The sequence below is a fragment of the Natator depressus genome, chromosome 3 (assembly GCF_965152275.1).
Source record: "Natator depressus isolate rNatDep1 chromosome 3, rNatDep2.hap1, whole genome shotgun sequence".
Taxonomy (NCBI): domain Eukaryota; kingdom Metazoa; phylum Chordata; order Testudines; family Cheloniidae; genus Natator; species Natator depressus.
Genome location: NC_134236.1, coordinates 106,524,384 through 106,546,936, shown reverse-complemented (window position 1 = coordinate 106,546,936; position 22,553 = coordinate 106,524,384). Strand labels below are relative to the sequence as shown.

The following is a 22,553-nucleotide window of genomic DNA, read 5'->3' as shown; positions in this document are numbered from 1 at the left end:
CTGAGGGCTAGCTCCAGGCCAGCTGTGTGCTAGGAGGAGACGGCAGGAGCCAACTATGAGTCGGGAAGAGGCGCTGTGGACACTGCTGAGAGCAGATGTGAGTGCTGTTTGCTCTGCAACATGGTGAAGGAGCCAGGTGCCCTGCCCTTCCAGAGGAAGCTCCATGGTGGTTTTGCCAAGCCCAAGCCTGTGTGAGGAGGGAGGAAGTTGGCAGCGAGTCTCAGCAGCAGCCAGCCCCCAGCCTCTGCCCTGTAGCCTGTGGAGGAATCGGGTGTCTCCTAGCAGAAATCTGGGGGATGTGACCCTGCATTCCCTACCCACATGTCACCTCTGCCCATGTGCCACCGCCATCCCCCTCCCTCTTTGAATGGTGACTTTGGAAATGAAGTCATTTTGGAGGGAAAAATGTGATAATAGCAGCAATTTCCAGAAAACAGGGACCCTACTCATGACCCACTATTGTCAAAAAATTCCATGCAGAGAAATTAAGACAAGACTAGTTAATGTAAAGCATTGCCATTGACAAATTTACCACTTTAAGAGTTCTGTATTATGTCTGTACTTAAAGGTGGCTGCTGTTTCTGATAGAATATCTGGCATTTTGATTTGCCTCTCATAAATACTATTTGTTCTCTTACAGATTATGGAACTTTGTGGTGCAACAAGACTTGGATATTTTGGAAGAAGTCAGTTCTATATTGCTTTGAAACTTGTTGCTGTGGCCCAGTCAGGTCTCCCTCTAAGAGTGGAAAGTTTAAATACAGGTAAATCTAGAAATTAATGCTTAAACACTGTTGAGCAGGTTAGTGAAATTTATTGCAGTTGGCTCCCAGATTATAATAAATTAATCCGGTGGACTATTGTGTTATGGTTTCAGTTACTCTGGTATATTGTTCACTTATACATACTGAAAAAAGTGTGAAGGGAAGTTTGGGATAAACCAAAATTTAAAGTATCTTTATATAGATACAACTGGATTTTAGCTAGTAAAAGGGATAAAGTTAATCTAGGGACATGGAGTCCTCAAAACAGTTCAGCTGTGCTAAGTATTAAGTTAATTTAAAACAAAGTGTTATTGCAGGGTATGCAGAGTGAAAGAGAACCTTTTTGTGTACGCCAATTCCCACGGTGGTGTAACTGGTCTATTTGTCAGGGTTGAGTGGTGAAAGTAGCAGATAATGTAATGGGATTGAAGTTAAATTTACTAGTGTTGACACAGCTAGCTATTCAAAATTATCTGTAGGGGTGCTTGCTGGGGATGGCACGTTCAACTTCCAACTCCAAATAGGTAGCTACAGAATTCATTTCCATCAGGTCTCCAGACTCTCCGTCTGAACTTGTAAATCATCCAGCAAGAATTCAGCAACTACCCCCAAAGGAATCAAACGCTTATTCATTTCATAAAGTAAAATTGCAGTCTCATACTTCAGGAGGATTCATTTCAACTTCCAGGAGACAGGATTCCTTGAAAGCAAAGAGAAGATCTCCCTTCCTGCTACAAAAATGATATAAAAGACCTGACAGAGCTCGACTCAGAATTGAGAGTCACTTCAAGCTCCTGGTGCTGTCTAAATAAAATTAGATGTGACTGACTAGATGAGACTGCAGTTTGAATCAAGTAGGTGAGAGTGCTGATATAGTGAATCTGCAGACCAAAATCAAGCAGTTGGAATCAGGAGCAAGATGTAATCCTTAAAAATTGGTATGGAGAATCTTGAAAGAAGGAACAATGAGAATGGAGCCCATGAGAACTTGAAGAAAGGTAATCTTGCAGAATATCACTTAGATTTTTTTTCTAGTTTTCTCAGATTTAAAGTAAGGCTGATCTTTGTTCCCCAACCTCTTTCAGGGATAGGGACAATGCCATATTCCATAGCCACAGAATCAGTGAATTCATGGAGTCTTGATTGAGATGAATGAGAGATCGTCTACTCCAGAGCTATTGCATACTCAGTTGGCATCTGACTTGACTCATGTGACTGAGGGTTTTTCAACCAGGGGGACTACAGCAAACTTTCTTATGATGATGTCTTAAGATAAGATTCTGTGGTGAAAACCTGATGGGGTAAGAGGGATGAAGTGGTGTAAAAGGGCACTGTAAGTGCTGTGTATAGCAAGGTCTGGACTCTCCATATGCAGGCATTGGAGTAGATGACTGTCAGGCTGCCTTCTGAGGATCCTCTCACTAGCCCTGGCATAGGTGGTGTGCTGGAAGGGGCATGTTAGGGGTGGGGTCAGAGTGCTGCACCCAGTGATGTGGTGATTTCAAGCAGTGCTGTAGCCCATACGGCAATCTCTCATGCTGTCCTAACTTAAACAGATCCCCAGAGCTGTCCTGTACTAACCTGGGGGCTGCAGAATAGCTGAGGTTCTGGGAAGGTGCAGCAGTGGCGTAATGCCACCATTGCTATATCTCCTTGAGTTGAGAGTTCTGTGTTGATCTTGGACTGGAACACAGTGTTTATAACTGGGGGACTTCCCTGACAAATTCCGTGGCTGTAGGATCCATGTGGCCTTAATAGAATCCATATATGCTTCTAATTAATGGCAGGCAAAATTATTCTTTTTGGTAAGGATATACATAAACTTGTTCAGGTGAACCTGAAATCAAAATTTTGTTGGGATGAAATATTTGACAAAATAATTGCTATTCTAGTTAAACTCAGATTGGTCTTAACAGTAAATATGTAAATAATAGTGTGCCTGCACAAAAATATATGTACAATTACTGCACATGCTCTTGTTAGTAGTGGAAAGGAGCAGTATTAGAAGTAGCAGATGGTAAGTCCATGCACCAGTTTTTCTATGCCTAAGATGCTGGCTTGGTCATTCCACTATTAACTGTAATTTTCCTCCTTTAGCTGTTCCTCTGGTTGTCCCAATTAAGTGGCCTTTCAAGAACATAAATCTCTTGCATTTATTAAGAACACCACTGATGTTGTTAGCAAAGAATTTTGGAAAAATAAACCATTCAACTCTGTTAGTACATGGTAAAATAAAATTTGTTACATGGTGCTAATGCTGAGATGAATGTACCAGACTAAAACCTGACAAAGGAGATTAGATACCTGACTTCTTTTTCGTTTTCAGATAACTTGAATTGTTTTGGTTGTTACTGTGAAATGCTTTTTTAGTATTAAATGAGATGTTGATTGAAAGGAGACTTCCAGTGAAAAAGACATTTACAATAGCAAGAAATAAAGAAGAAGTATACAACCTCTCCTTTTTGGGAGAAAACAAACTAAAGATTGTTTCCAAGGGGATTATTTCCAAAACACCCAAAAAAGCTAATGTAAATTAATAAACTGCCTTTGCAGCTCTCTAATAGAATATATTGCACTGGTTCATACATGTCAGAAACACTGTAAATATTTTTAATTGTTTAGGAGTTGTTTGAACCAGTTAGAGAAGATCTTGAAAAACTTATCCAACCCAATAACTCACCAGTGTAAAAAATAGTTGTGCTGTCAACCCCCTCCACACCAGGGTTATCTGCTGACCTGTGCTGAGGCTAAGGTCTGGTCTACACTAGAAAATTAAGTTGGCTTAACTATGTCTCTCAGCCCTGGTCTACACTACAGGGTTAGGTCAAATTTAGCTGCATTAGGTCAATTTTTAAATGAATGCATCTACACAACCAACCCCGTTCCGTCGACCTAAAGGGTTCATAAAATCGACTTCTGTACTCCTCCTCGGCGGGGGAGTAGCGCTAAAATCAACCTTGCTGGGTCGAATTTGGGGTAGTGCAGACGCAATTCAATGGTATTGGCCTCCCGAAGCTATCCCAGAGTGCTCCAATGTGACCACTCTGGACAGCGCTTTGAACTCCGATGCGCTAGCCAGGTACACAGGAAAAGCCCCGGGAAATTTTGAATTTCATTTCCTGTTTGGTCAGAGTGGCGAGCACAGCAGCACAAGTGACCATGCAGTCCCCCCCAGAATCACAAACGAGCTCCAGCATGGACCGAAAGGGAGACACTGGATCTGATTGCTGTATGGGGAGAAGAATGTGTGCAGGCCGAACTTCAATCAAAAAGAAGAAATGCTAATATATATGCCAAAATCGCACAGGGCATGGCGGAGAGAGGCTACAACAGGGACACACAGCAGTGCTGCATGAAAGTTGAGCTCAGGCAAGCCTACCAAAAGACAAAGGAGGCAAATGGTCGCTCTGGGTCAGAGCCCCATAAATGCTGTTTCTGTGATCAGCTGCATGGCATTTTAGGGGGGGACCCTACCACTACGCCACCACTGTCCGTGGACACCTGCAAGGGGGAGTCTCATGCAACAGAGAGGGGGATTTTGTGGAGGAGGAAGAGGAGGAGAATGTGCAGCAGGCAAGCGGTGAATCCGTTCTCCTTGGTAGCCAGGACCACCTTCTTCACCCTGGAGCCAGTACCCTCCCAAGGTGGGATTCCCGACCCTGAAGTTGGAGAAGGCAGCTCTGGTGAGTGCACATTTGTAACTACAGTACAGGGTTTAAAAGCAATAGTGTTTAATGTTTGATTTGCCCTGAAGAATTGGGATGCATTTGCGGCTAGTACAGCTACTGGAAAAGTCTGTTAACATGTCTGGGGATGGAGCGGGAATCCTCCAGGGACATCTCCATGAAGCTCTCCTGGAGGTACTCTGAAAGTCTTTGCAGAAAGTTTCTCAGGAGGGCTGCCTTATTTCGTCCTCCACAGTAGGACACTTTACAATGCCAAGCCAGTAGCAAGTGGTCTGGAATCATTGCAGCACAAAGCATGGCAGCTAATGGTCCTGGGTTTTGGTTGCATTCAAGCAATATTTGGTCTTTATCTTTCTGTGTTAGCCTCAGGAGAGTGATACCATTCATGGTCACCTGGTTGAAATGGGAATTTTTGTAAGGGAAAAGTAAAAGGACCCCATTCATGCTGGGTTGTTTGCGCTTGGCTAAAAGGGATCATCCCAGAGAATAGCTACACGGTGGGGAGGGGGAGATGTGTGCTGCACATCCACCTGAAAACCGCAGCCCCTCCTTCTAAATGTGAAACCCAACAGGCATTGCTTGCTGTGGGAAAGGATGGCGCTGCAGTTTGAAACCATTCCCACATGTTATGAAGGCGTAAGAAGCCAACCCCGCTTACCAAAAGGCTTACCATGGCTGCCTGGAAACAGAATTCTTTTGCCCAGCCGTTTGTGATATGTCACCATACTGCCAGGCGCTCAATATAAAAGGCAAAATACAACCTTGTACCTAAAGCACATGTGCTGTCTGCTGTGAATTGCTTGATTCACTGTGAAAGTCTCCCTTTTGTTCTCAGAAATGTATCATCTTAAATTTTACTCTCCCTTTTTATCTCCCCCAGGTGCAAATGTCTATGCTCCCCCTATCATCTCCGTCCCTGAGGTTATCGCAGATGAGAGGTGAAAAAAACGCACTCGCAATGACATGTTTTCCGAGCTCATGCAGACCTCCTGCACTGATATGACACAGCTTAATGCACGGAGGCATTCAGTGGCAGAGGCCAGGAAAGCATTAAGTGAACGCGAAGAGCAGAGGCAGGAGGTGATGCTGAGGCTAATGGGGGAGCAAATGGACACGATGAAGCGTCTGTTGGAGCTGCAGGGAAGCCAACAAGAGCACAGACCCCCGTTGCATCCATTGTATAACCACCTGCCCTCCTCCAAGTTCCATATCCTCCTCACCCAGATGCCCAAGAACGCGGGGGAGAGGCTCCAGGCACCCAGCCACTCCACTCCAGAGAATGGCCCAAGCAACAGAAGGCTGTCATTCAAACAGTTTTGATTTGTAGTGTTGCTACAATAAGCAATGTGCCCTTGTCCTTCCCTCCTCCTGCACCCCACCCCACCCGAGCTATCTTGTCAGTTATCTCACTTTTTTTTAATTAATAAAGAGAGAATGCATGGTTTCAAAACAATAGTGACTTTATTTCCTTTGCCAGCTGTGACCAAAGGGGAGAGGGTGTCTGGTTTACAGGGAATTAAAATCAACAAAGGGGGTGGGTTTGCAGCAAGGAGAAACACACACAACTGTCACACCATAGCCTGACCAGTCATGAAACTGGTTTTCAAAGCCTCTCTGATGCACAGTGTGCCTAGCTGTGCTCTTCTAATCGCCCTAGTTTCTGGCTGCTCAAAATTGGTCATCAGGCAATTTGCCTCAACCTCCCACCCCACCATAAATATCTCCCCCTTACTCTCTCAGATATTATGGAGCATACAGCAAGCAGCAATAACAATGCGAATGTTGGTTGTGCTGAGGTCTAACCTAGTCAGCAAACAGCGCCAACAAGCTTTTAAACGTCCAAAGGTACATTCTACCACCATTCTGCACTTTCTCAGCCTATAGTTGAACCGCTCCTTACTACTGTCCAGGCTGCCTGTGTACGGCTTCATGAGCCATGGGAGCAAGGGGTAGGATGGATCCCCAAGGATAACTATTGGCATTTCAACATCCCCAACAGTAATTTTCTGGTCTGGGAAGTAAGTTCCTTCTTGCAACTGGTCGAACAGCTCGGAGTTCCTAAAGATGCGAGCATCATGCACCTTTCCAAACCATCCCACACTGATGTTGTTGAAATGTCCCTTGTGATCCACCAGTGCTTGCAGCACCATTGAGAAGTACCCCTTGCGGTTTACCTACTGGTTGGCAAGGTGGTCCGGTGCCAAGATAGAGATATGGGTTCTGTCTATCACCCCACCACAGTTAGGGAACCCCATTGCAGAAAAGCCATCCACTATGACCTGCACATTTCCCAGAGTCACTACCTTTGATAGCAGAACCTCAGTGATTGCGTTGGCTACTTGGATAACAGCAGTCCCCATAGTAGACTTGCCCACTCCAAACTGATTCCCAACTGACCGGTAGTCAAGCATTGCAAGCTTCCACAGGGCTATTGCCACTCATTTCTCAACTGTCAGGGAAGCTCTCATCTTGGTATTCCTGGCTTCAGGGCGGGGGAAAGCAACTCACAAAGTTCAAGGAAAGTGGCCTTACGCATGTGAAAGTTTCGCAGCCACTGTGAATCATCCCATACCCGCAACACTTTGCGGTCCCACCAATCTGTGCTTGTTTGCCGGGCCCAGAATCGGTGTTCCACTGTATCAACCAGCCCCACTGCCACCATGATGTCCCAATTGCCACATCCCGTGCTTTCAGGAACGTCTGTGTCCATGTCCTCATCACAGTTGTCCTCGTGCTGGCGTCTCTTAGCCCAGTTCTGCACATACTCCAGGATAATGCGCGAGGTGTTTACAATGCTAACAACAGCAGAGGTGAACTGAGCGGATTCCATGCTTGCCGTGGTATGGCACAGGTAACCCAGGAAAAAAGGCGCGAAACGATTGTCTGCCATTGCTTTCACGGATGGAGGGAGGGGCGACTGATGACATGTACCCAAAACCACCCTCGACAATGTTTTTGCCCCATCAGGCATTGGGAGCTTAACCCAGAATTCCAATTGGCAGCGGAGACTGCGGGAACTGTGAGATAGCAACCCACAGTGCACCACTCCGTAAGTCGATGCTAGCCACGGTAGTGAGGACACTCCGCCGACTTAATGTGCTTAGTGGGGACATACACAATCGACTATAAAATCAATTTCTAAAAATCGAGTTCTATAAAATCGACCTAATTTTGTAGTGTAGACATACCCTCTGGAGGGTGAAATCCAACCTAACCCCAGTGTAGACAGTGCTAGGTCAATGGGGGAATTCTTCCTTTGCTCTAAATAATGCTTAGCTTCTCAGAAAGGTAGATCCCCATCACTGACAGAAGAAGCGTTTCCATTGACGTAGGTAGTGCCTATGCTGAAGTGCTGCAGTTGAGCCACTACAGTGTTTTAAGCATAGACATACACTAAGTGCTGACTGATGTTCCCTCAATGTTTTCTCTCTGCAAAACCAATAACTCTTAGAGCTTATGTCCTCTGAAGACATTCTCCTCCACTTTTATCTCCTTACTCCCACCCACCTTCTTCATCCTCTTACTAACTATCCTTCCTTATTCTCTCATTTATTTTTTAACATTCTCTTCTTTTCCTCATTTTCCCCCTTTCACTTTCTCACTCATTCATCTTTCTCTGCTCCTCTATGCGGCCTCTCTCTAGCTGAAGGGAATATTGAGCCCACTCCTCTTTCTCTCTCTCTCTCTCTCCCCCCCACCCCTTACATGAACTGCTGAATGGGAGGAGAGCCCTATTCCACCATCCAGCAGTCCCTTTTCCTTACTTTGCCTGCTGGTCAGCCCCACCTCTGTGTGCTGCACCAGACTGTCCTGGTCTGTCCACTTCCTATTTAATACATCCATTTGGCCTGTGTGAGTGGGTTTTTCAAGTCTTGAGCTACAGTTGATTTGGGCAAGTTTGGAGTGCTTAGTGTTAGTGTCTACCAAGCATAATTCTTGTCTCAGCTGATTTGATTAGTTCAGAGAGAGATTGAAAAAGACTTATAGTTAAGCACTTGTGGACATGTAATATATGCCTCTGAAGTATTTGTATAAAATGACAATACTTGTATTGCTTTAATTACTATGCTGGAAATAGCGAAGTAAATTTTGGGTTGCTACTTAATTTGGAAAGACATTTTCATGGATAACTGCCTAATTGGGAATTATAAAATGAGCAGATAGTCACTGTGAATTCATGTCACTTGTTTGTTCTGTTACCATGGTGTGGGAAACGGTCTCCTGCAAAAATAAAAATTAATTAGGCAGGACAGGATAGAGATTATTCGTTTAGCTATTAGAGGGGCTTCTAGATGAGCATGCAAACCCTAAGTATTGCAACATCAAAGAACAAAGTCATCTTACACTGAATTTCTTTGCTCTTGTAGATGAAGGCAAGGTGAGGGTGGGAGGAAGTTTGAAGAGAAGTATTTGAAGCTTAAAATGGTATTTTTTTTCAGTGTGGGTCACACCCCACCTTAGCACTGAGGTCAACGTGCTGTTCTTAGTATGCTGAGTGCACACATAGGTGAGAATGTGAAAGGTTTTGCTTGAACTCTGGTGTCCCTGTTAGCATATTATGCTACTTACTAAACTGTTGGGTTGTTCCTTGGTTATATTTAACAAAATTATTAAAGCATTATGTATTCAAAGGGTAATATTCAAATATAGATTGAACATTAAACATTCAAAACAAAAATTCATAGCAAAACAATAATTAGTCTACACAATAACAAATTGTATGAAGAATTTAGTTTACTTTTAATGACAATAGCACCAGTGTATTTAATTTTTATTTAATAAAATAGCTATAAGAACCAGCAAAATTAATCCACATAACATTAATTCCCTCATATTAGTTGTGATTGCAAATGTGTGTAAGTTCTTAAAATTTTTTTTTAGAAGTATGCTATACAACAAATTGCATAATTTGACTTCACTGGCAGTGGACTAGGAAGACCGTTTACAGGTCAGGATTCAGAGGGATGGCAGAGTTATTTAACAAGATTATTTCTCACTCAGCCTAGTAACAAAATTTATTCCAAGGGAAGACGGAGTAAAGCTGTGTACCTCTTAGCTTGGTAAAGTTGCATGTGTAGACTTCAAAAATGGGTTTATAATGAAATTACTGCTAAGTCTGACTGTAACTGAACATCCTTTGGTAGTATCATAGTAAAATAGCTTACTAGCTACTTATGTAGAAAAGATTAATCAAGATTAAAGTGGATGAGTAATAAATGTGTTTATGCAATACTTAGCTAAGTCTTGAGAAATAAAGGCTGAATTATGGTTTCTACTGTGAAGATAAAAAAGGCACCACTTTACTCTCTGTATGCATTGTTATATCTAAATGCTTTAGTGAAGTTTTTAACTTCTAGATCTATAGATGAAGCACCCTAAGTGCAAAGACTTTTAAGAACTTTTCAAGCATGCCTGGAACTTGTAATGGATTAAATTTGTACAGTAAGCAAAACTAATAGAAAGTATAATTAACAAGCCTATATATTTATGCAAGAATTAGCTGAATTATTTCTTGCATATCAGTAGAATAAACTAAGTCACAATTGCAGAACAAAACTGTCATCTTGCATGCACGGAACCCTATAGAAAATTGTGTGGTTCCATAGGTGTAACAGGATTTGTGATGTAGAATTTTACAGTGGTGTAGCAGGAGCCAAAAAAAAAAAATCTCAGGATGCATTTGCTTGTAAATTGCACCAAACTCAGTATGTAAGTCATGGAGAGACAAGAGAGATGAAATTCCATGATATCTTTTAGAATAGAACTACATTTTAAGCAAGTAATTTTTAAGTATTCTTTTTTGTATAATAAAAAATACCCTATACTATTAATATATATCATTGTTTTAACAGTAAAGGACCTCCCTCTGCCCAGATTTGTTGTTCCAAAGAATGAACAGGAATCGAGACACACAGCCTTGTATTCTTCAGATGCAGATAACTCAACCCCATATTCAGGCGTAATTCCTCCCCCACCTGGCCGGGTTCAAGTAAAAAAAGGCTCTGTGAGCCATGATGCAGTCCAGCAACGTACATCAACAGATCAACAGGTAACTAAAACTTAAGTGAATTTTATTCGTGGTATGGTGCCATCATAGTGGTGTGCGTCCCACTAGCATTACTACACTATTGTTTTGGATTAGCTTCTTTAAAACAAATTCATGCAAGTGTTACTAAATATATGCAAAAAGAAAAGGAGTACTTGTGGCACCTTGGAGACTAACAAATTTATTTGAGCATAAGCTTTCGTGAGCTACAGCTCGTTTCATCGGATGCAACCGAAAGCTTATGCTCAAATAAATTTGTTAGTCTCTAAGGTGCCACAAGTACGCCTTTTCTTTTTGCGAATACAGACTAACACGGCTGCTACTCTGAAACTAAATATATGAAAACTTAATTATTATTTATTTCAGTTATGCAGTGCTTGTAAGTGTTTGTGGTACCTGAGGTGTGAGACAGGTTTTCTGCTCAGATCTGCTTAAAATCTAAGTCTGGAAATATTACCAATGATAACTGATGAAGTATTGAGTGGGAAGGTAGAATGAGGGTTATGGCTTATTGTGAGGGGTCACATGATAGCTTGGTTTGGTTTATGTAGGTTCGTTCTCTTAATAAAAAAAAAAAACACCAATATATAGTGTTTAAGTTCATAATTGATACCACAACTCCTAATTATTTCAAATCAAGCTAAGCTTTTAAAGATTTAAAATCTGTTGCCTGGATCCCAAATGGTGGCATTTACTGTCATTTCACAGGTGCTGCAGGTGCACTTCCAAAATTGCTACACTTCTAGTTAAAGTACATATTTATACACACCCAAGCAATCAGGCTTCACACATGTCCAGTTTTTGACTATGAACAAATTTGTAATTTGTGGTGGTGGGGGTGGTAAAAATAATTCCCCTCCTCGTTCCCTTAAAAATGCAACACTATTTAAGAAACAGGTGCTCTAACCTTTCCTTGGAACGTATTTATCTGTATCTTACTATTCAGTAGTTTAGCACTCTGCTTTATAGATTAAATCAACAGATGAGAACCAGAACGTTGCTAACATCATAAATACTAATCAGATTCTACAGTTAAATGTGTTAATTAAATGTATCTTATTTCAACATCTGTTTTTTGTTTTTGAGGGAATGAGTGTAAACACTTTCAGTGACCTAAGCACTTTATTCCACTTCAGTAAAAGCAAGCATGCGTGAATTCTTGGTGAAGATCACTCTGCAAGGATGTAACTAGAGCTCCTGATTCTTTTGCATAAGAACAAAAAAGACACTGGTTTGCATTAAAGTGGGATTTTTTCATTAGTATGTTGATGATTTTTAGAACACCACCAGTAAACATGACCAACCTTTACTCACTAGTTTCTTTAATTCTCCTACTAAGGGATAAGCTGAGTAAAGAGGAGAAATGGCAAAAGAATACACCTGTGACTTAATTGTGCCTTCTGACAATTCCTTGTTTAGGGACTTCCTGGCTTGTTGAGTTTGGGACTTTTTCTCTTCTCCATGCTTAGAAGATAGAATGCACTTCCTAAATAAAAGCCAGGAAGGGTGTCATATGGAGTGCAACTATTGAAAATTGGTTTTAGGCCCATACTCCTGTGCATACGCTAACTTTCCCATTTTTCCCATTTTCCTCCCCATTGTATGCTTTCTCCTGGGCTCCATCAGGGGAGTTGAGACATCCACAGAAAGTAGGGATGAGACCTGCTACCTAGAAACTTGGGGGGTATGTTGGCAATAGAGCAGCTTAGTCTGTGTGCAGCAGTGCGGCTTTCAAAGTGGGAGCAGCGTGTGGTAAAAGGAGCAGGGCAAGCAGCACTGGCATTGCAGAAGATAGTTTGGCCGTTATGATCCTAGCTTTCCTGGAGCTCTGGACAGATAGGTGTGAAGCAGCCCCCTAGAGTGTGTCTCCCATTAAAGAATGAAGAATCTCAGATCTTCTCCTGCATGTTGCTCCTGTGGATAGGTATAACATTCTTAATGGACCTAACCTGGCATTTTTCTAGGTTTGGCTGAGATAGCATTTGTGTCCACTACCCCAGTTATGGTGTCTGGTTTCTTTATTTCCTCTTTAATGGCAGCTGCAGTTTCTGATCTAAGACTTATCAAGTTGCCAGTTATTTTAAAATCATAAACCCAAGAGTTTTTTGTGCATTCAAGTCCTAGTGCAAGGAACTTAATGTCTAGTAAAATTATATTTACTGGCTTTCAAAGTATGCCTATCTCTCTTAAAATATGCACGTTAAGTATTGTCATGACATGTACACATGAACATACCATATAATCAAGAAACTCAACTTGTACAACTCTTAACATATGTGGAAGCTCTGCCGCAGATAAAGGACAATATATGGATTACTGTTGTATGCTCTATGTCCCAAATAATAAAGGATTCTCCTTTGTGAAACTATTTCTGCAAATCCCTACAACAAATTTGCATTAGATGACAGTGTAACATTAGGATCTTGCACACCAATTGTGGTTCCAAACAGTGGTTATAAATGGGGCTATTCTTTTCCCAGCACAGCTTTGGAACATCCATTCCAAGTTTCTTCCTTCTTTCTGGTGGTCTAGATAGTTTCTAGTAACTGTGTCACTATATTACCCTAGCTACAAATGTTTTTCTGTTAGTATAGTTGGTGGCCTGATTGGGAGATGCATAGGTGCTTCATCTTTAGAAGGTACACCTCTTACATTGTGGTAAAATACTGACAGCTGATTAACATGTTTAGTATCCCTGCTGTTTGTAGAGGAATATCTTTAAAGGGCATTCAGCCTTGTGCAGTATTCACTCAGCTTAAGGAGGGAGTAGAGCCAAATGATAAAAGGTTGTTCTTTTGGTGAAGGCCTCAAGGGCTTGTTCCTAAGAATCCCAGAGGCTGAAACCTATAGATTTTTCTACACATCTGATCCCTACAGGTTCCCTGCAGTGGATCAGTATGAAGAACTCTCATTAGAATATAAACAGTCCTTTGTTCCATTGATGGACATCCTTATTGAACAAGGAACAAAGCAGGGAGATGATCTGAGGAAGGGGAAAGTGGCTTCTTGGAAGAGAAACAGTCCTAGCACTTAGAGCTGTTTTCAGTGACTTGTTGGGATTCCCTATTTGATTTGCGTCTATTTCGGTGTAATCTAAGATCAGACTAGTAAATGTTGCCCTCAGGTGGATTGGTTTTGAAGGTTCCTGGAGCTTGGTACTGAAGATGCTGTCTGATCTGGTACACCATTGGAAGTTATATGTGGTCTCTGAAGGGCTTTAGGTTTGTAATGTGATATTGGACATTCTCTTGATTTAGAGAGAGTCTGGGGTTGGGTGTCCTATTCAAAAGTACTAGTCTTATTTCTATAAGAATCTAGTTGTGCCTTTGAACCTGTTAGTATTGGGATAAGTGGGCTGCTCTGTAAATCTGCATTCCAGATGTGGCTTTTCAAGTTTGAATATCAGGCTGTGATCTGAAGGGCAGATGCATAGCTCTTTGAGACTTCCCTCCTTGGTTCTGATTTCGCCCATTAAGATTTGAGTAGCTGTCTAGGCATTGTCTGGCTGGTTGGAGACAGTTTTTCCTCATGATCCTTTTTATCAATTTAATTTCTGTGGGGCAAGTGACCTATGTGGCCCCAGTATCTTCTTACTCAGTTTTCAGAGTAGCAGCCGTGTTAGTCTGTATTTGCAAAAAGAAAAGGAGTACTTGTGGCACCTTAGAGACTAACAAATTTATTTGAACATAAGCTGTAGCTCACGAAAGCTTATGCTCAGATAAATTTGTTAGTCTCTAAGGTGCCACAAGTACTCCTTTTCTTCTTACTCAGAGTTCTTTTCGTGTCTTGTCCAAGGTACAGGGACATGTTGAGTCACTTAATTTGTCTCCAAAGTCCAGAAAGATAGCACAGACTCCTAATCTTCTGGAAGCTAGTCTGCCTCAGTTGATACTTTTGGAGGAGGAAGGGGAGGGATAGGTGACTGGAGAGCTTCATGAAACTTCTGAGCATTCTGTAGATCACTCTCTGGTGTTTTTTCTTCATAATGAGATCATAGTAGGGTCTTTCAGGAAATGAAGGAACATCTACTTGGGTTTTGGAGACTAACAATGGCTTTGCTAAGTAATGGAGCTGGTCAAAACTTCTTGGCATTTCAATAAAAACTAATTGCATAACAAAAAAGCACTTTTCTAATAGCTTTAACTAATGAAAGGCTATTGAGTCTACTCTGAAGGTCTGGCCATAGGCACTGATGTTCTAATGTGCTGGGGGGTGCTCCACTCCAGGCCCTGCCCCCCTGCCCTCACCACCCCTTCTGCCCAAGGCCCCGCCTCACCCTGCCTCACCTCTTCCTGCCCCATTCAGTCCCCTCCCCCGAGCACACCCTGCCCTCGCTCCTCCCCAGCGCCTCCTGCATGCTGTGGAACAGCTGATCTGTGGCAGGTGGGAGGTGCTGATCGGCGGGACTACTAGTGGGTGCTAAGCACCCACCATGTTTTTTTCTGTGGGTGCTCCAGCCCTGGAATCGGCACCTATGGGCAATACCCTATCACTGTTGTGACTGCCTAGAGGTGGATTGATCAGATTTAGCAATCCCAGATAAGGGGGCTGGGGAAAGCTGGCCCGCATGGGGCTGGGGTTGGTCTCTGCTGCAGGAGAACCAATTCAAGACCTGCGTGCAGGGGGTTAACGGTTAGGGTGGCTTAATGGTAGGATTAATACTTAACAGTTTACTGTTTAATATTTTACATCTCTAGTTTATTCTCATTTGGTTGGTAATAACAATGAAAGCATGTTGATTTTCAGCCAGCCCTGGGTGTTAAATTGAATACTGCTTGTTATCTGTTTGGATTTATCGATACACATTAATTTAAGCAATTATGTAGCTTAATGTACTTCTATTTAGATTTTTACTTTTTAAATGTTTTAATATGGTGAATGCCATACTTTATTTACTAGATTTTTGTATTTGATTTGTGTCAAACTGTATGCAGATAGAAATTTGAAATTCAATTAAAGGTATGAAAGCAGAATTTTAAAATTGTTTATTAGTAGGGCTGTCAATTGCAGTTAACTGAAGCAATTAACACAAAACAAATTAGATTTTAAAAGCATGATTAATCGCAGTTTTAATTGCACTGTTAATAGAATACCAATTTAAATTGGTATTCTAAATATTTTTGGATGTTTTCCACAGTTTCAAATATATTGATTTCAGTTACAACACAAAATACAAAGTGTACAGTGCTCACTTTATTACTTTTTATTACAAATATTTGCACTGTAAAAAATAGTATTTTTCAATTCACTTCCCTACAAGTAGTGTAGTGCAATCTCTTTATTGTGAAATTGCAACTTACAAATGTAGAATTTTTTTTACATAACTGCACTCATAAACAAAACATGTAAAATTTTAGTCTATAAGTCCACTCAGTTCTACTTTTTGTTTAGGTAAGACAAATAAGTTCGTTTACATTTACGGGAGATAATGCTGCCCACTTATTTACAATGTCACCTGAAAGTGAGAACAGGTGTTCACATGACACTGTTGTAGCAGGCGTTGCAAGATATTTTACATGCCGGATATGCTAAACATTTGTATGCCTTCATGCTTTGACCAGCATTCCAGAGGACATGCTTCCATGCTGATGATGCTAATTTAAAAAAAAAAAAAGTGTTAATTAAATTTGTGACTGAACTTCTTGGGGGAGAATTGTATGTCTTCTGCTCTGTGGTTTTACCCACATTCTACCATGTATTTCATGTTATGGCAGTCTCAGATGACGACCAAGCATATGTTAGATTTAAGAACTCTTTCACTGCAGATATGGCGAAACGCAAGGGAGGTACCAATATGAGATTTCTAAAGACAGCTACAGCACTCGATCCAAGGTTTAAGAAACTGAAGTGCCGTCCAAAATCTGAGAGGGACAAGGCATGGAAAACATGCTGTCAAAGTCTTAGAGCAACACTCAGAACTACAGAACCTGAATCACCAAAAAAGAAAATCCACCTTCTGTGGGTGGCGTCTGACTCAGATGATGAAAATGAAAGTGCACAGCTTTGGGTCATTATCAAGTAGAACACAGCTGTTCTCACTTTCAGGTGACATTGTAAATAAGAAGTGGGCAGCAAACATTATCACCAGTAAATGTAAGCAAACTTGTTTGTCGTGGCACAGTGGCTCTCAACCTTTCAAGAGTACTGTACCTCTTTCAGGAGTCTTATTTGTCTTGTGTATCCCCAAGTTTTACCTCACTTAAACTACTTGCTTACAAAATCAGACATAAAAATACAAAGGTGTTACAGCACACTATTACTAAAAAATTGCTTACTTTCTCATTTTTGTCATATAATTATAAAATAAATCAATTGGAATATAAATATTGTACTTGCATTTCAATATATAGTACGTAGAGCAGTATAAAAAAGTCATTGAATGAAATCTTAATTTGTACTATCTTTGCTAGTGCTTTTTATGTAGCCTGTTGTAAAACTAGGCAAATATCTAAATGTACTCCCTGGAAGACCTCTGCATACCCTCTGGGATAGGCGTACCCCTGGTTGAGAACCGTTTTAGCAATTGGCTGAACAAAAGGTAGGACTGAGTGGACTTGTAGGCTCTAAAATTTTAAGTGTTTTGTTTTTGAGTAGTTATTTTTAAAAAAAAAAAAAATTACATTTATAAGTTGCACTTTCCGGATAGAGATTTCACTGCAGTACTTGCATGAAATGAATTGAAAAATACAATTATCTTTTTTACAGTACAAATATTTGTAATCAAAACTAATATAAAGTGAGCACTGTATACTTTGTATTCTGTGTGGTAATTGAAATATATTTGAAAATGTAGGGAAAAAATCCAAAAATATTTATAATTTTAAATTGGTGGTGGTGTTAAACAGTGCACTTAAAATTGTGATTAATTGCAATTATTTTTGTAATTGTTTGAGCCCGATTTTAGTTAAATAAAATTACCTTAAACATTATGGGTGCATAAGAAAAACAAGTTTATTAAAACAAATTTTGCCTTCAAAGCTGATTTATTAAACAAAGGAACTATTAAAGGTAGTGAATTGAGTGATTGTTTCTGGTCACCCTGGGCCAGATTTTCAAAGGCATTTGGGTGCTTAGTAGGATTTTCAAAAGTGCCAAAGCAGGTTAGGTGCCTAACTCCAGTTGAAGTCTATGGGAGTACGAACCTAAGCAGGATAGGTGCTTTTGAAAATCATAATTAAGCATGTATTTGCATCTTTAAGACCCTAAATACCTTTGACAATCTGGCTCCATTCCTTCGGTTTTAGAATTCGGTCTTATCCTTTCCCAGGAAAACAAGTTTTCTCGCTTTTTCAACTCCCGGTTGATTTCTCAGCTTTGAATGAAGTAATCCACATGTAGAAAATACTCTGCACTTCCAGCTAAACTGAAACCAAAAGTTTTTCTGTAGAACAAACTAAAAGTATGTATGTTTGGAAAAGAATAAAGACTGAAAATAATAAGATACTGCAGTGCAGTACATAAGATTGTGATATATTTAAAGCTTGAGGAGGCCTAAGAAGTTACATTCCCCCAAAAATTCTGTAATTAAAAAGGCAGCACCATTTAATTAACTGATACAGCATATTTTTATGTAATTTTCATAATTTATAAGTTTAGGCCTTAATGTAGGTTCTTGTTTGAGCAGTGTCCCTATGGATGCTCCACTTCAGGTGTGCATGTGCCCCACGCACCCCACCTTTGATTGGAGATTTTTATTATCAGTGTCTCTGTCCCACGAATGTGCTGCTGATAATCGTGCCCAGCAGTAAGGCTATATCAGGCTGAATGGGCGACCTGCCCTCAGTTCCTTCTGAACTGCATCAACCTGCCACAGAATTTATCATGTCTGCATGTGCATTCCTCATGCAGAGTTTGTTCTACTTAGGGCTTGTCTACATGTAGTGTTGCAACAATGCAGCTGCACTGTTGCAGCGCTTAGTGAAGATGCTATCTATGCCAATGGGAGAGCTTCTCCCTTCAGCATAGGTACTCCACCTACCCAAGAGGTGGCACTATGTCAATGGGAGAAGCCTTCCCGTAGACATAACTCCCACTGTAGACAGTGCTATGTTGACATAACTACGTTGTTTGGGCGTGTGGATTTTCCACATCTCTGAGCAATGTAGTTATACTGACATAAGTTTGTAGTGTTGACCAGGGCTTAGTTTGTTAGTTGTAGATAGTTACTGGTTGCTGAAAAGATTTTTATTTCCTCCATGGAAATCTGCCTGTGACAGGCATTTCCAGTTCACCAAGGTTTAAATATTATCTCGTGTAAAAAGGCTGTCCCAGTCCGTGACGCGCACTGTGTTTGCTGACTGGGAAAGTCACACATCCCACGGAAGTGTAACTTCTGTTTGGCCCTCAAATCCAGGGCACGAAATAACCAGGAACTCAAGCTGCAGCTGTTAATAATGGAGTGCTCCTTTTGCTCTGCTTCGGAGTCATGTCAGGAAAAACCCCTGTACATCAGTCCCCGGGGGTCTCTAGTGCCCCTATGACTTCATTGCAACACTTTCCTAGAAAGGGGAAAGTCTCATATCTTTAAAGATCCTAAGAAGAAGAGCTCTAATTTCCCTCCTAAGGTACACACCTCAAAAAGGCTTAGCTGCTCAGCCAGGTCAGCAGCCTCAGACACTCTGTTCTAGAGACTTTGGTACCATAGAGGCGAGGAGCTCCTTCGGTCCAGTGAGAACAGAGCCTATAGAGTTGGAGAGATTGGGGCCTTAACGACAGACCCTCCTTTCACAGTGTTCTACAAGGACAGAGTTTCCTTACAGCCAGACTTCAGGTTTCTTCCTAAAGTGTCTTCTGAGTTTAATCTGAATCATTTACTTAAGAGTTTTCTTTCCAAAACCACATTATTCCAGCCTGGAGACCATACTTGAACACCCTCCTGACATCTGGCTTCCTATCTAGATAGGAGATATACAAAATGGTTTAATCTTAGACTGTTCGTTTTGTTAGCAGAACTTTCAGATCTGTCGGCAATTTCTGCCAAAGATTATGAAAAATGAATTTTGGAGTGTATTAAGCCAGCATTCCACCCCCTGCTGGGGCATCAGCTTATGTGATAAGGTCACAATCTACATCTATGGCTCTACATAAGTGTCTCAGTTGCTGAGATCCACAGAGCTGCCACATGATCTTCGGAACATACCTTCTCCAGTCACTGTGCCTTAGTTGATACTTTTAGATCGGATGAGGCAGATGATGGTACCTAAGAACAGCCATACTGGGTCAGACCAAAGGTCCATCTAACCCAGTATCTTGTCTTCCAATATTGGCCAATGCCAGGTGCTTCAGAGGGAATGAACAAAATAGGTAATCGAGTGATCCATTCCCTGTCGCCCATTCCCAGCTTCAGGCAAACAGGCATGGTGGACAGGGATGGTGTCCCTAGCCTCTAATAGCCATTGATGGACCTATCCTCCATGAACTTATGTAGTCATTTTTTGAACGCTGTAATAGTCTTGCCCTTCACAACATCCTCTGGCAAAGAGTTCCACAGGTTTACTGTGCGTTGTGTAAAGAAATACTTCCTTTTGTTTGTTTTAAACCTGCTGCCTATTAATTTCATTTTGTGACCCCAAGTTCTTCTATTATGAGGAGTAAATAACACTTCCTTATTTACTTTCTCTTTTCTCTGTTCTGGACTCAATTCTGAAGCTTCCTCCTCCTTAGGGAGGTACTGCGTGGGAGTCACCTGAAAAGAGATTATTCACCATGTTCAGTAACTGTGTTTTTGAGATGTCCCCCCTATGGGTGCTCCACTATCTGCCCTCCTTTCTCTCTGCTTCAAGGCTTCCTTCTGAGGCTCAGTGTTAGAGAAGGAACTGAGGGTAGTTTGCCCATGTAGCCTCATATAGCCTCTGTGCAGTGCATGAGGATATCAGCAGTGCATGTGCAGAATGAATGGATGCTACTAGTGAAAATCTTCGATCACAGATGCATGGGGCACATGTGCACCTAAAGTGGAGAACCCAGATGGGGACACGTCTTGAAGAACCACAGTTGCTGCTTTGTCATAATTTCAAGTTTAATTAACAGGTTTATTTTTAAAAAGAAAAATGGACTTAATATAAATTTTAAAAAAAATCAAATTTAAATTAATCTGATTTTTAAAAATTCATCTGTTTTTATCCACTCTACCTAGACCTCACTTAGATGGTGAGGGAGGTTCCATAGTTTATATCTCAAGAGGTCCACAAGTTCTTCTCTGGGCAGGATGAAACCTTATAAGAATTCTGTCATTTGTGGGATTTTGGAGGAGGGGGAAAGGAAGCCCAAAAAGGGGGGTAATTCTTGCCCCAATTATCCAACTAGGAAAAGAGTCTACTGTATATACACATCTGTTACGCATCAGGCCAAGAAGCCCACACAAGGTAGATAAGGCCCTAGTGGCTAGGGAAATTGTGCTCAACCTTTTTTGACCTGTAACTGAATATCTTTTTGCTGAAAATTTCCATAATTTGTGGTGGGGTTCTGCAGGAGGTGGTCCTTTAGAGATTTACCACCTAACGCCTCCTTCTGAACTTAACTTTAAAAAACAAACTAATAAAAAACAACAAAATTTCATTGTGTAGAAGGAAGCTCACTTACCAGTAACTGAACTGGAGTTTTCTAAGTACGCTGTCTCTGTAGATTCCCACTGACTATCCTTCCTTCCATGTTTCTTTGGAAGTTTTTTTTGTAGCTCATAGTGAGGATAAAACTGAGATATTAAATGTCAGGCCTCCCTTGCAACCAAATTGCAAACCATAACTGCCAAATACACAGGGTCTGCCTGTAACCCAGTGGACATGGAAACCAAAGGAAAAGGGATGAGAAAACCGTTTGTAACAAGCAGCGTAGAAATTAATGAATCATGGCCCTAAAGGTTTTGTTTTAGAATCTGTTGTGAAATTATCACGTGTAGATTGAAACCTGTGTTGAGGAATGGGAAGCGTCTGGGATTCTTGCACTATCAATTGTATAACTGTAGAGTATTAAACTCTCACAGCATACTGGTTTATGCATTTTTGGCAAGATGAAAAAGGTAGTGTCTGAGACTAGGATAGTCTAATTCACCCACAAACAATAGGGCTCAGTCTAGTCTAGACATTCAGTCTTGAAGTTGGGCTACCAAACATCAGGTTTAACAGTTGACAAACTATTTCTTAGATGCATGTCCTGTTTTAATTTCTGGGTAAAATTTTCTTGGATATTTTTCTTTCTGAAGCTGACCCCAGCTGCTTTAGCATTATAGCTTATATATCTATTCAACATTAATTTTGCTGCCTTAAGGGTAAACCTGTAGAGCAAAAGAAAACTTTTGACTTTTATTGCCCATTTAATATATAAAGTGCCTCAGTGTGCAGTTGTCTTATACTGAAATCAGGTACTGATGTTTTTTAAGCTTTTTGCTCTCTGATTCGCCTTTCTTTGATGTCATTATAGTGTTTATGTTTATAGATCAAAAAGGATAGTGAACAGCACACTCTTTTTTGTTTACCAGTTCACCTTTAAACTGGCTACATGGGAGGTTGGACCTTGTCTGTAGCTATATGGGCTAGTTAATATGGAAACACCATTCTTAATTAATAAAAATCTTCCTAGTTTCTTGAAGCATTATTTAAAGGGGCATTTCAGTTTTTTCTGTGCTGTTTTTCAAGATATCAGGGAGTAAATAACTTCTGTCTTATACTGTTCCCTGCAACAGGTTGTGTGCTGTTTTAAACTACTGTAATCATAAGTACAGGTGACATAATTTGTATACAAGGCACCTGTTGGATTCATTAACAAAGGCCTTTTAGATAGTTTGGTTAGAGTTCTAAGATTTTTTTAATGGAAAGACAGAGCTGTAGAGAGCATGTTTTTCAATTTTCTGCATGCTACTTTTTGGAGAAAGGGAGCAACTTGACAATATCTGTTTAGAAAGCCTGACTTCACATAGGGATTACACATGTGACCCTCTATTCCTGTGTTATACCAATAAAATAAAAACCAGCAGGATCTTATTAAAGTGGAAAAGGCAGAATGCCACATTTGTTGTGAATACAGAAAGAATCATAGTAAGTTAGTTATAGCTATAATATT

At 40.9% G+C, this 22,553-nt stretch overlaps 1 protein-coding gene across 9 annotated transcripts in view; it reads left to right on the top strand.

The window, feature by feature from the left end:
* Positions 1-22,553, top strand: part of REPS1 (RALBP1 associated Eps domain containing 1) — a 109,996-nt gene that overhangs the window by 21,044 nt on the left and 66,399 nt on the right. For 8 of the 9 annotated variants that reach the window (XM_074948518.1, XM_074948520.1, XM_074948524.1 and 5 more), the window contains exons 2-3: positions 641-764; positions 10,303-10,499. In XM_074948518.1, the coding sequence (XP_074804619.1) occupies positions 641-764; positions 10,303-10,499 (321 nt within the window). Of the gene's footprint in view, positions 1-640; positions 765-1,314; positions 1,763-10,302; positions 10,500-22,553 lie in introns of those variants that run through there. The other variant, XM_074948525.1, reaches the window with a different exon arrangement.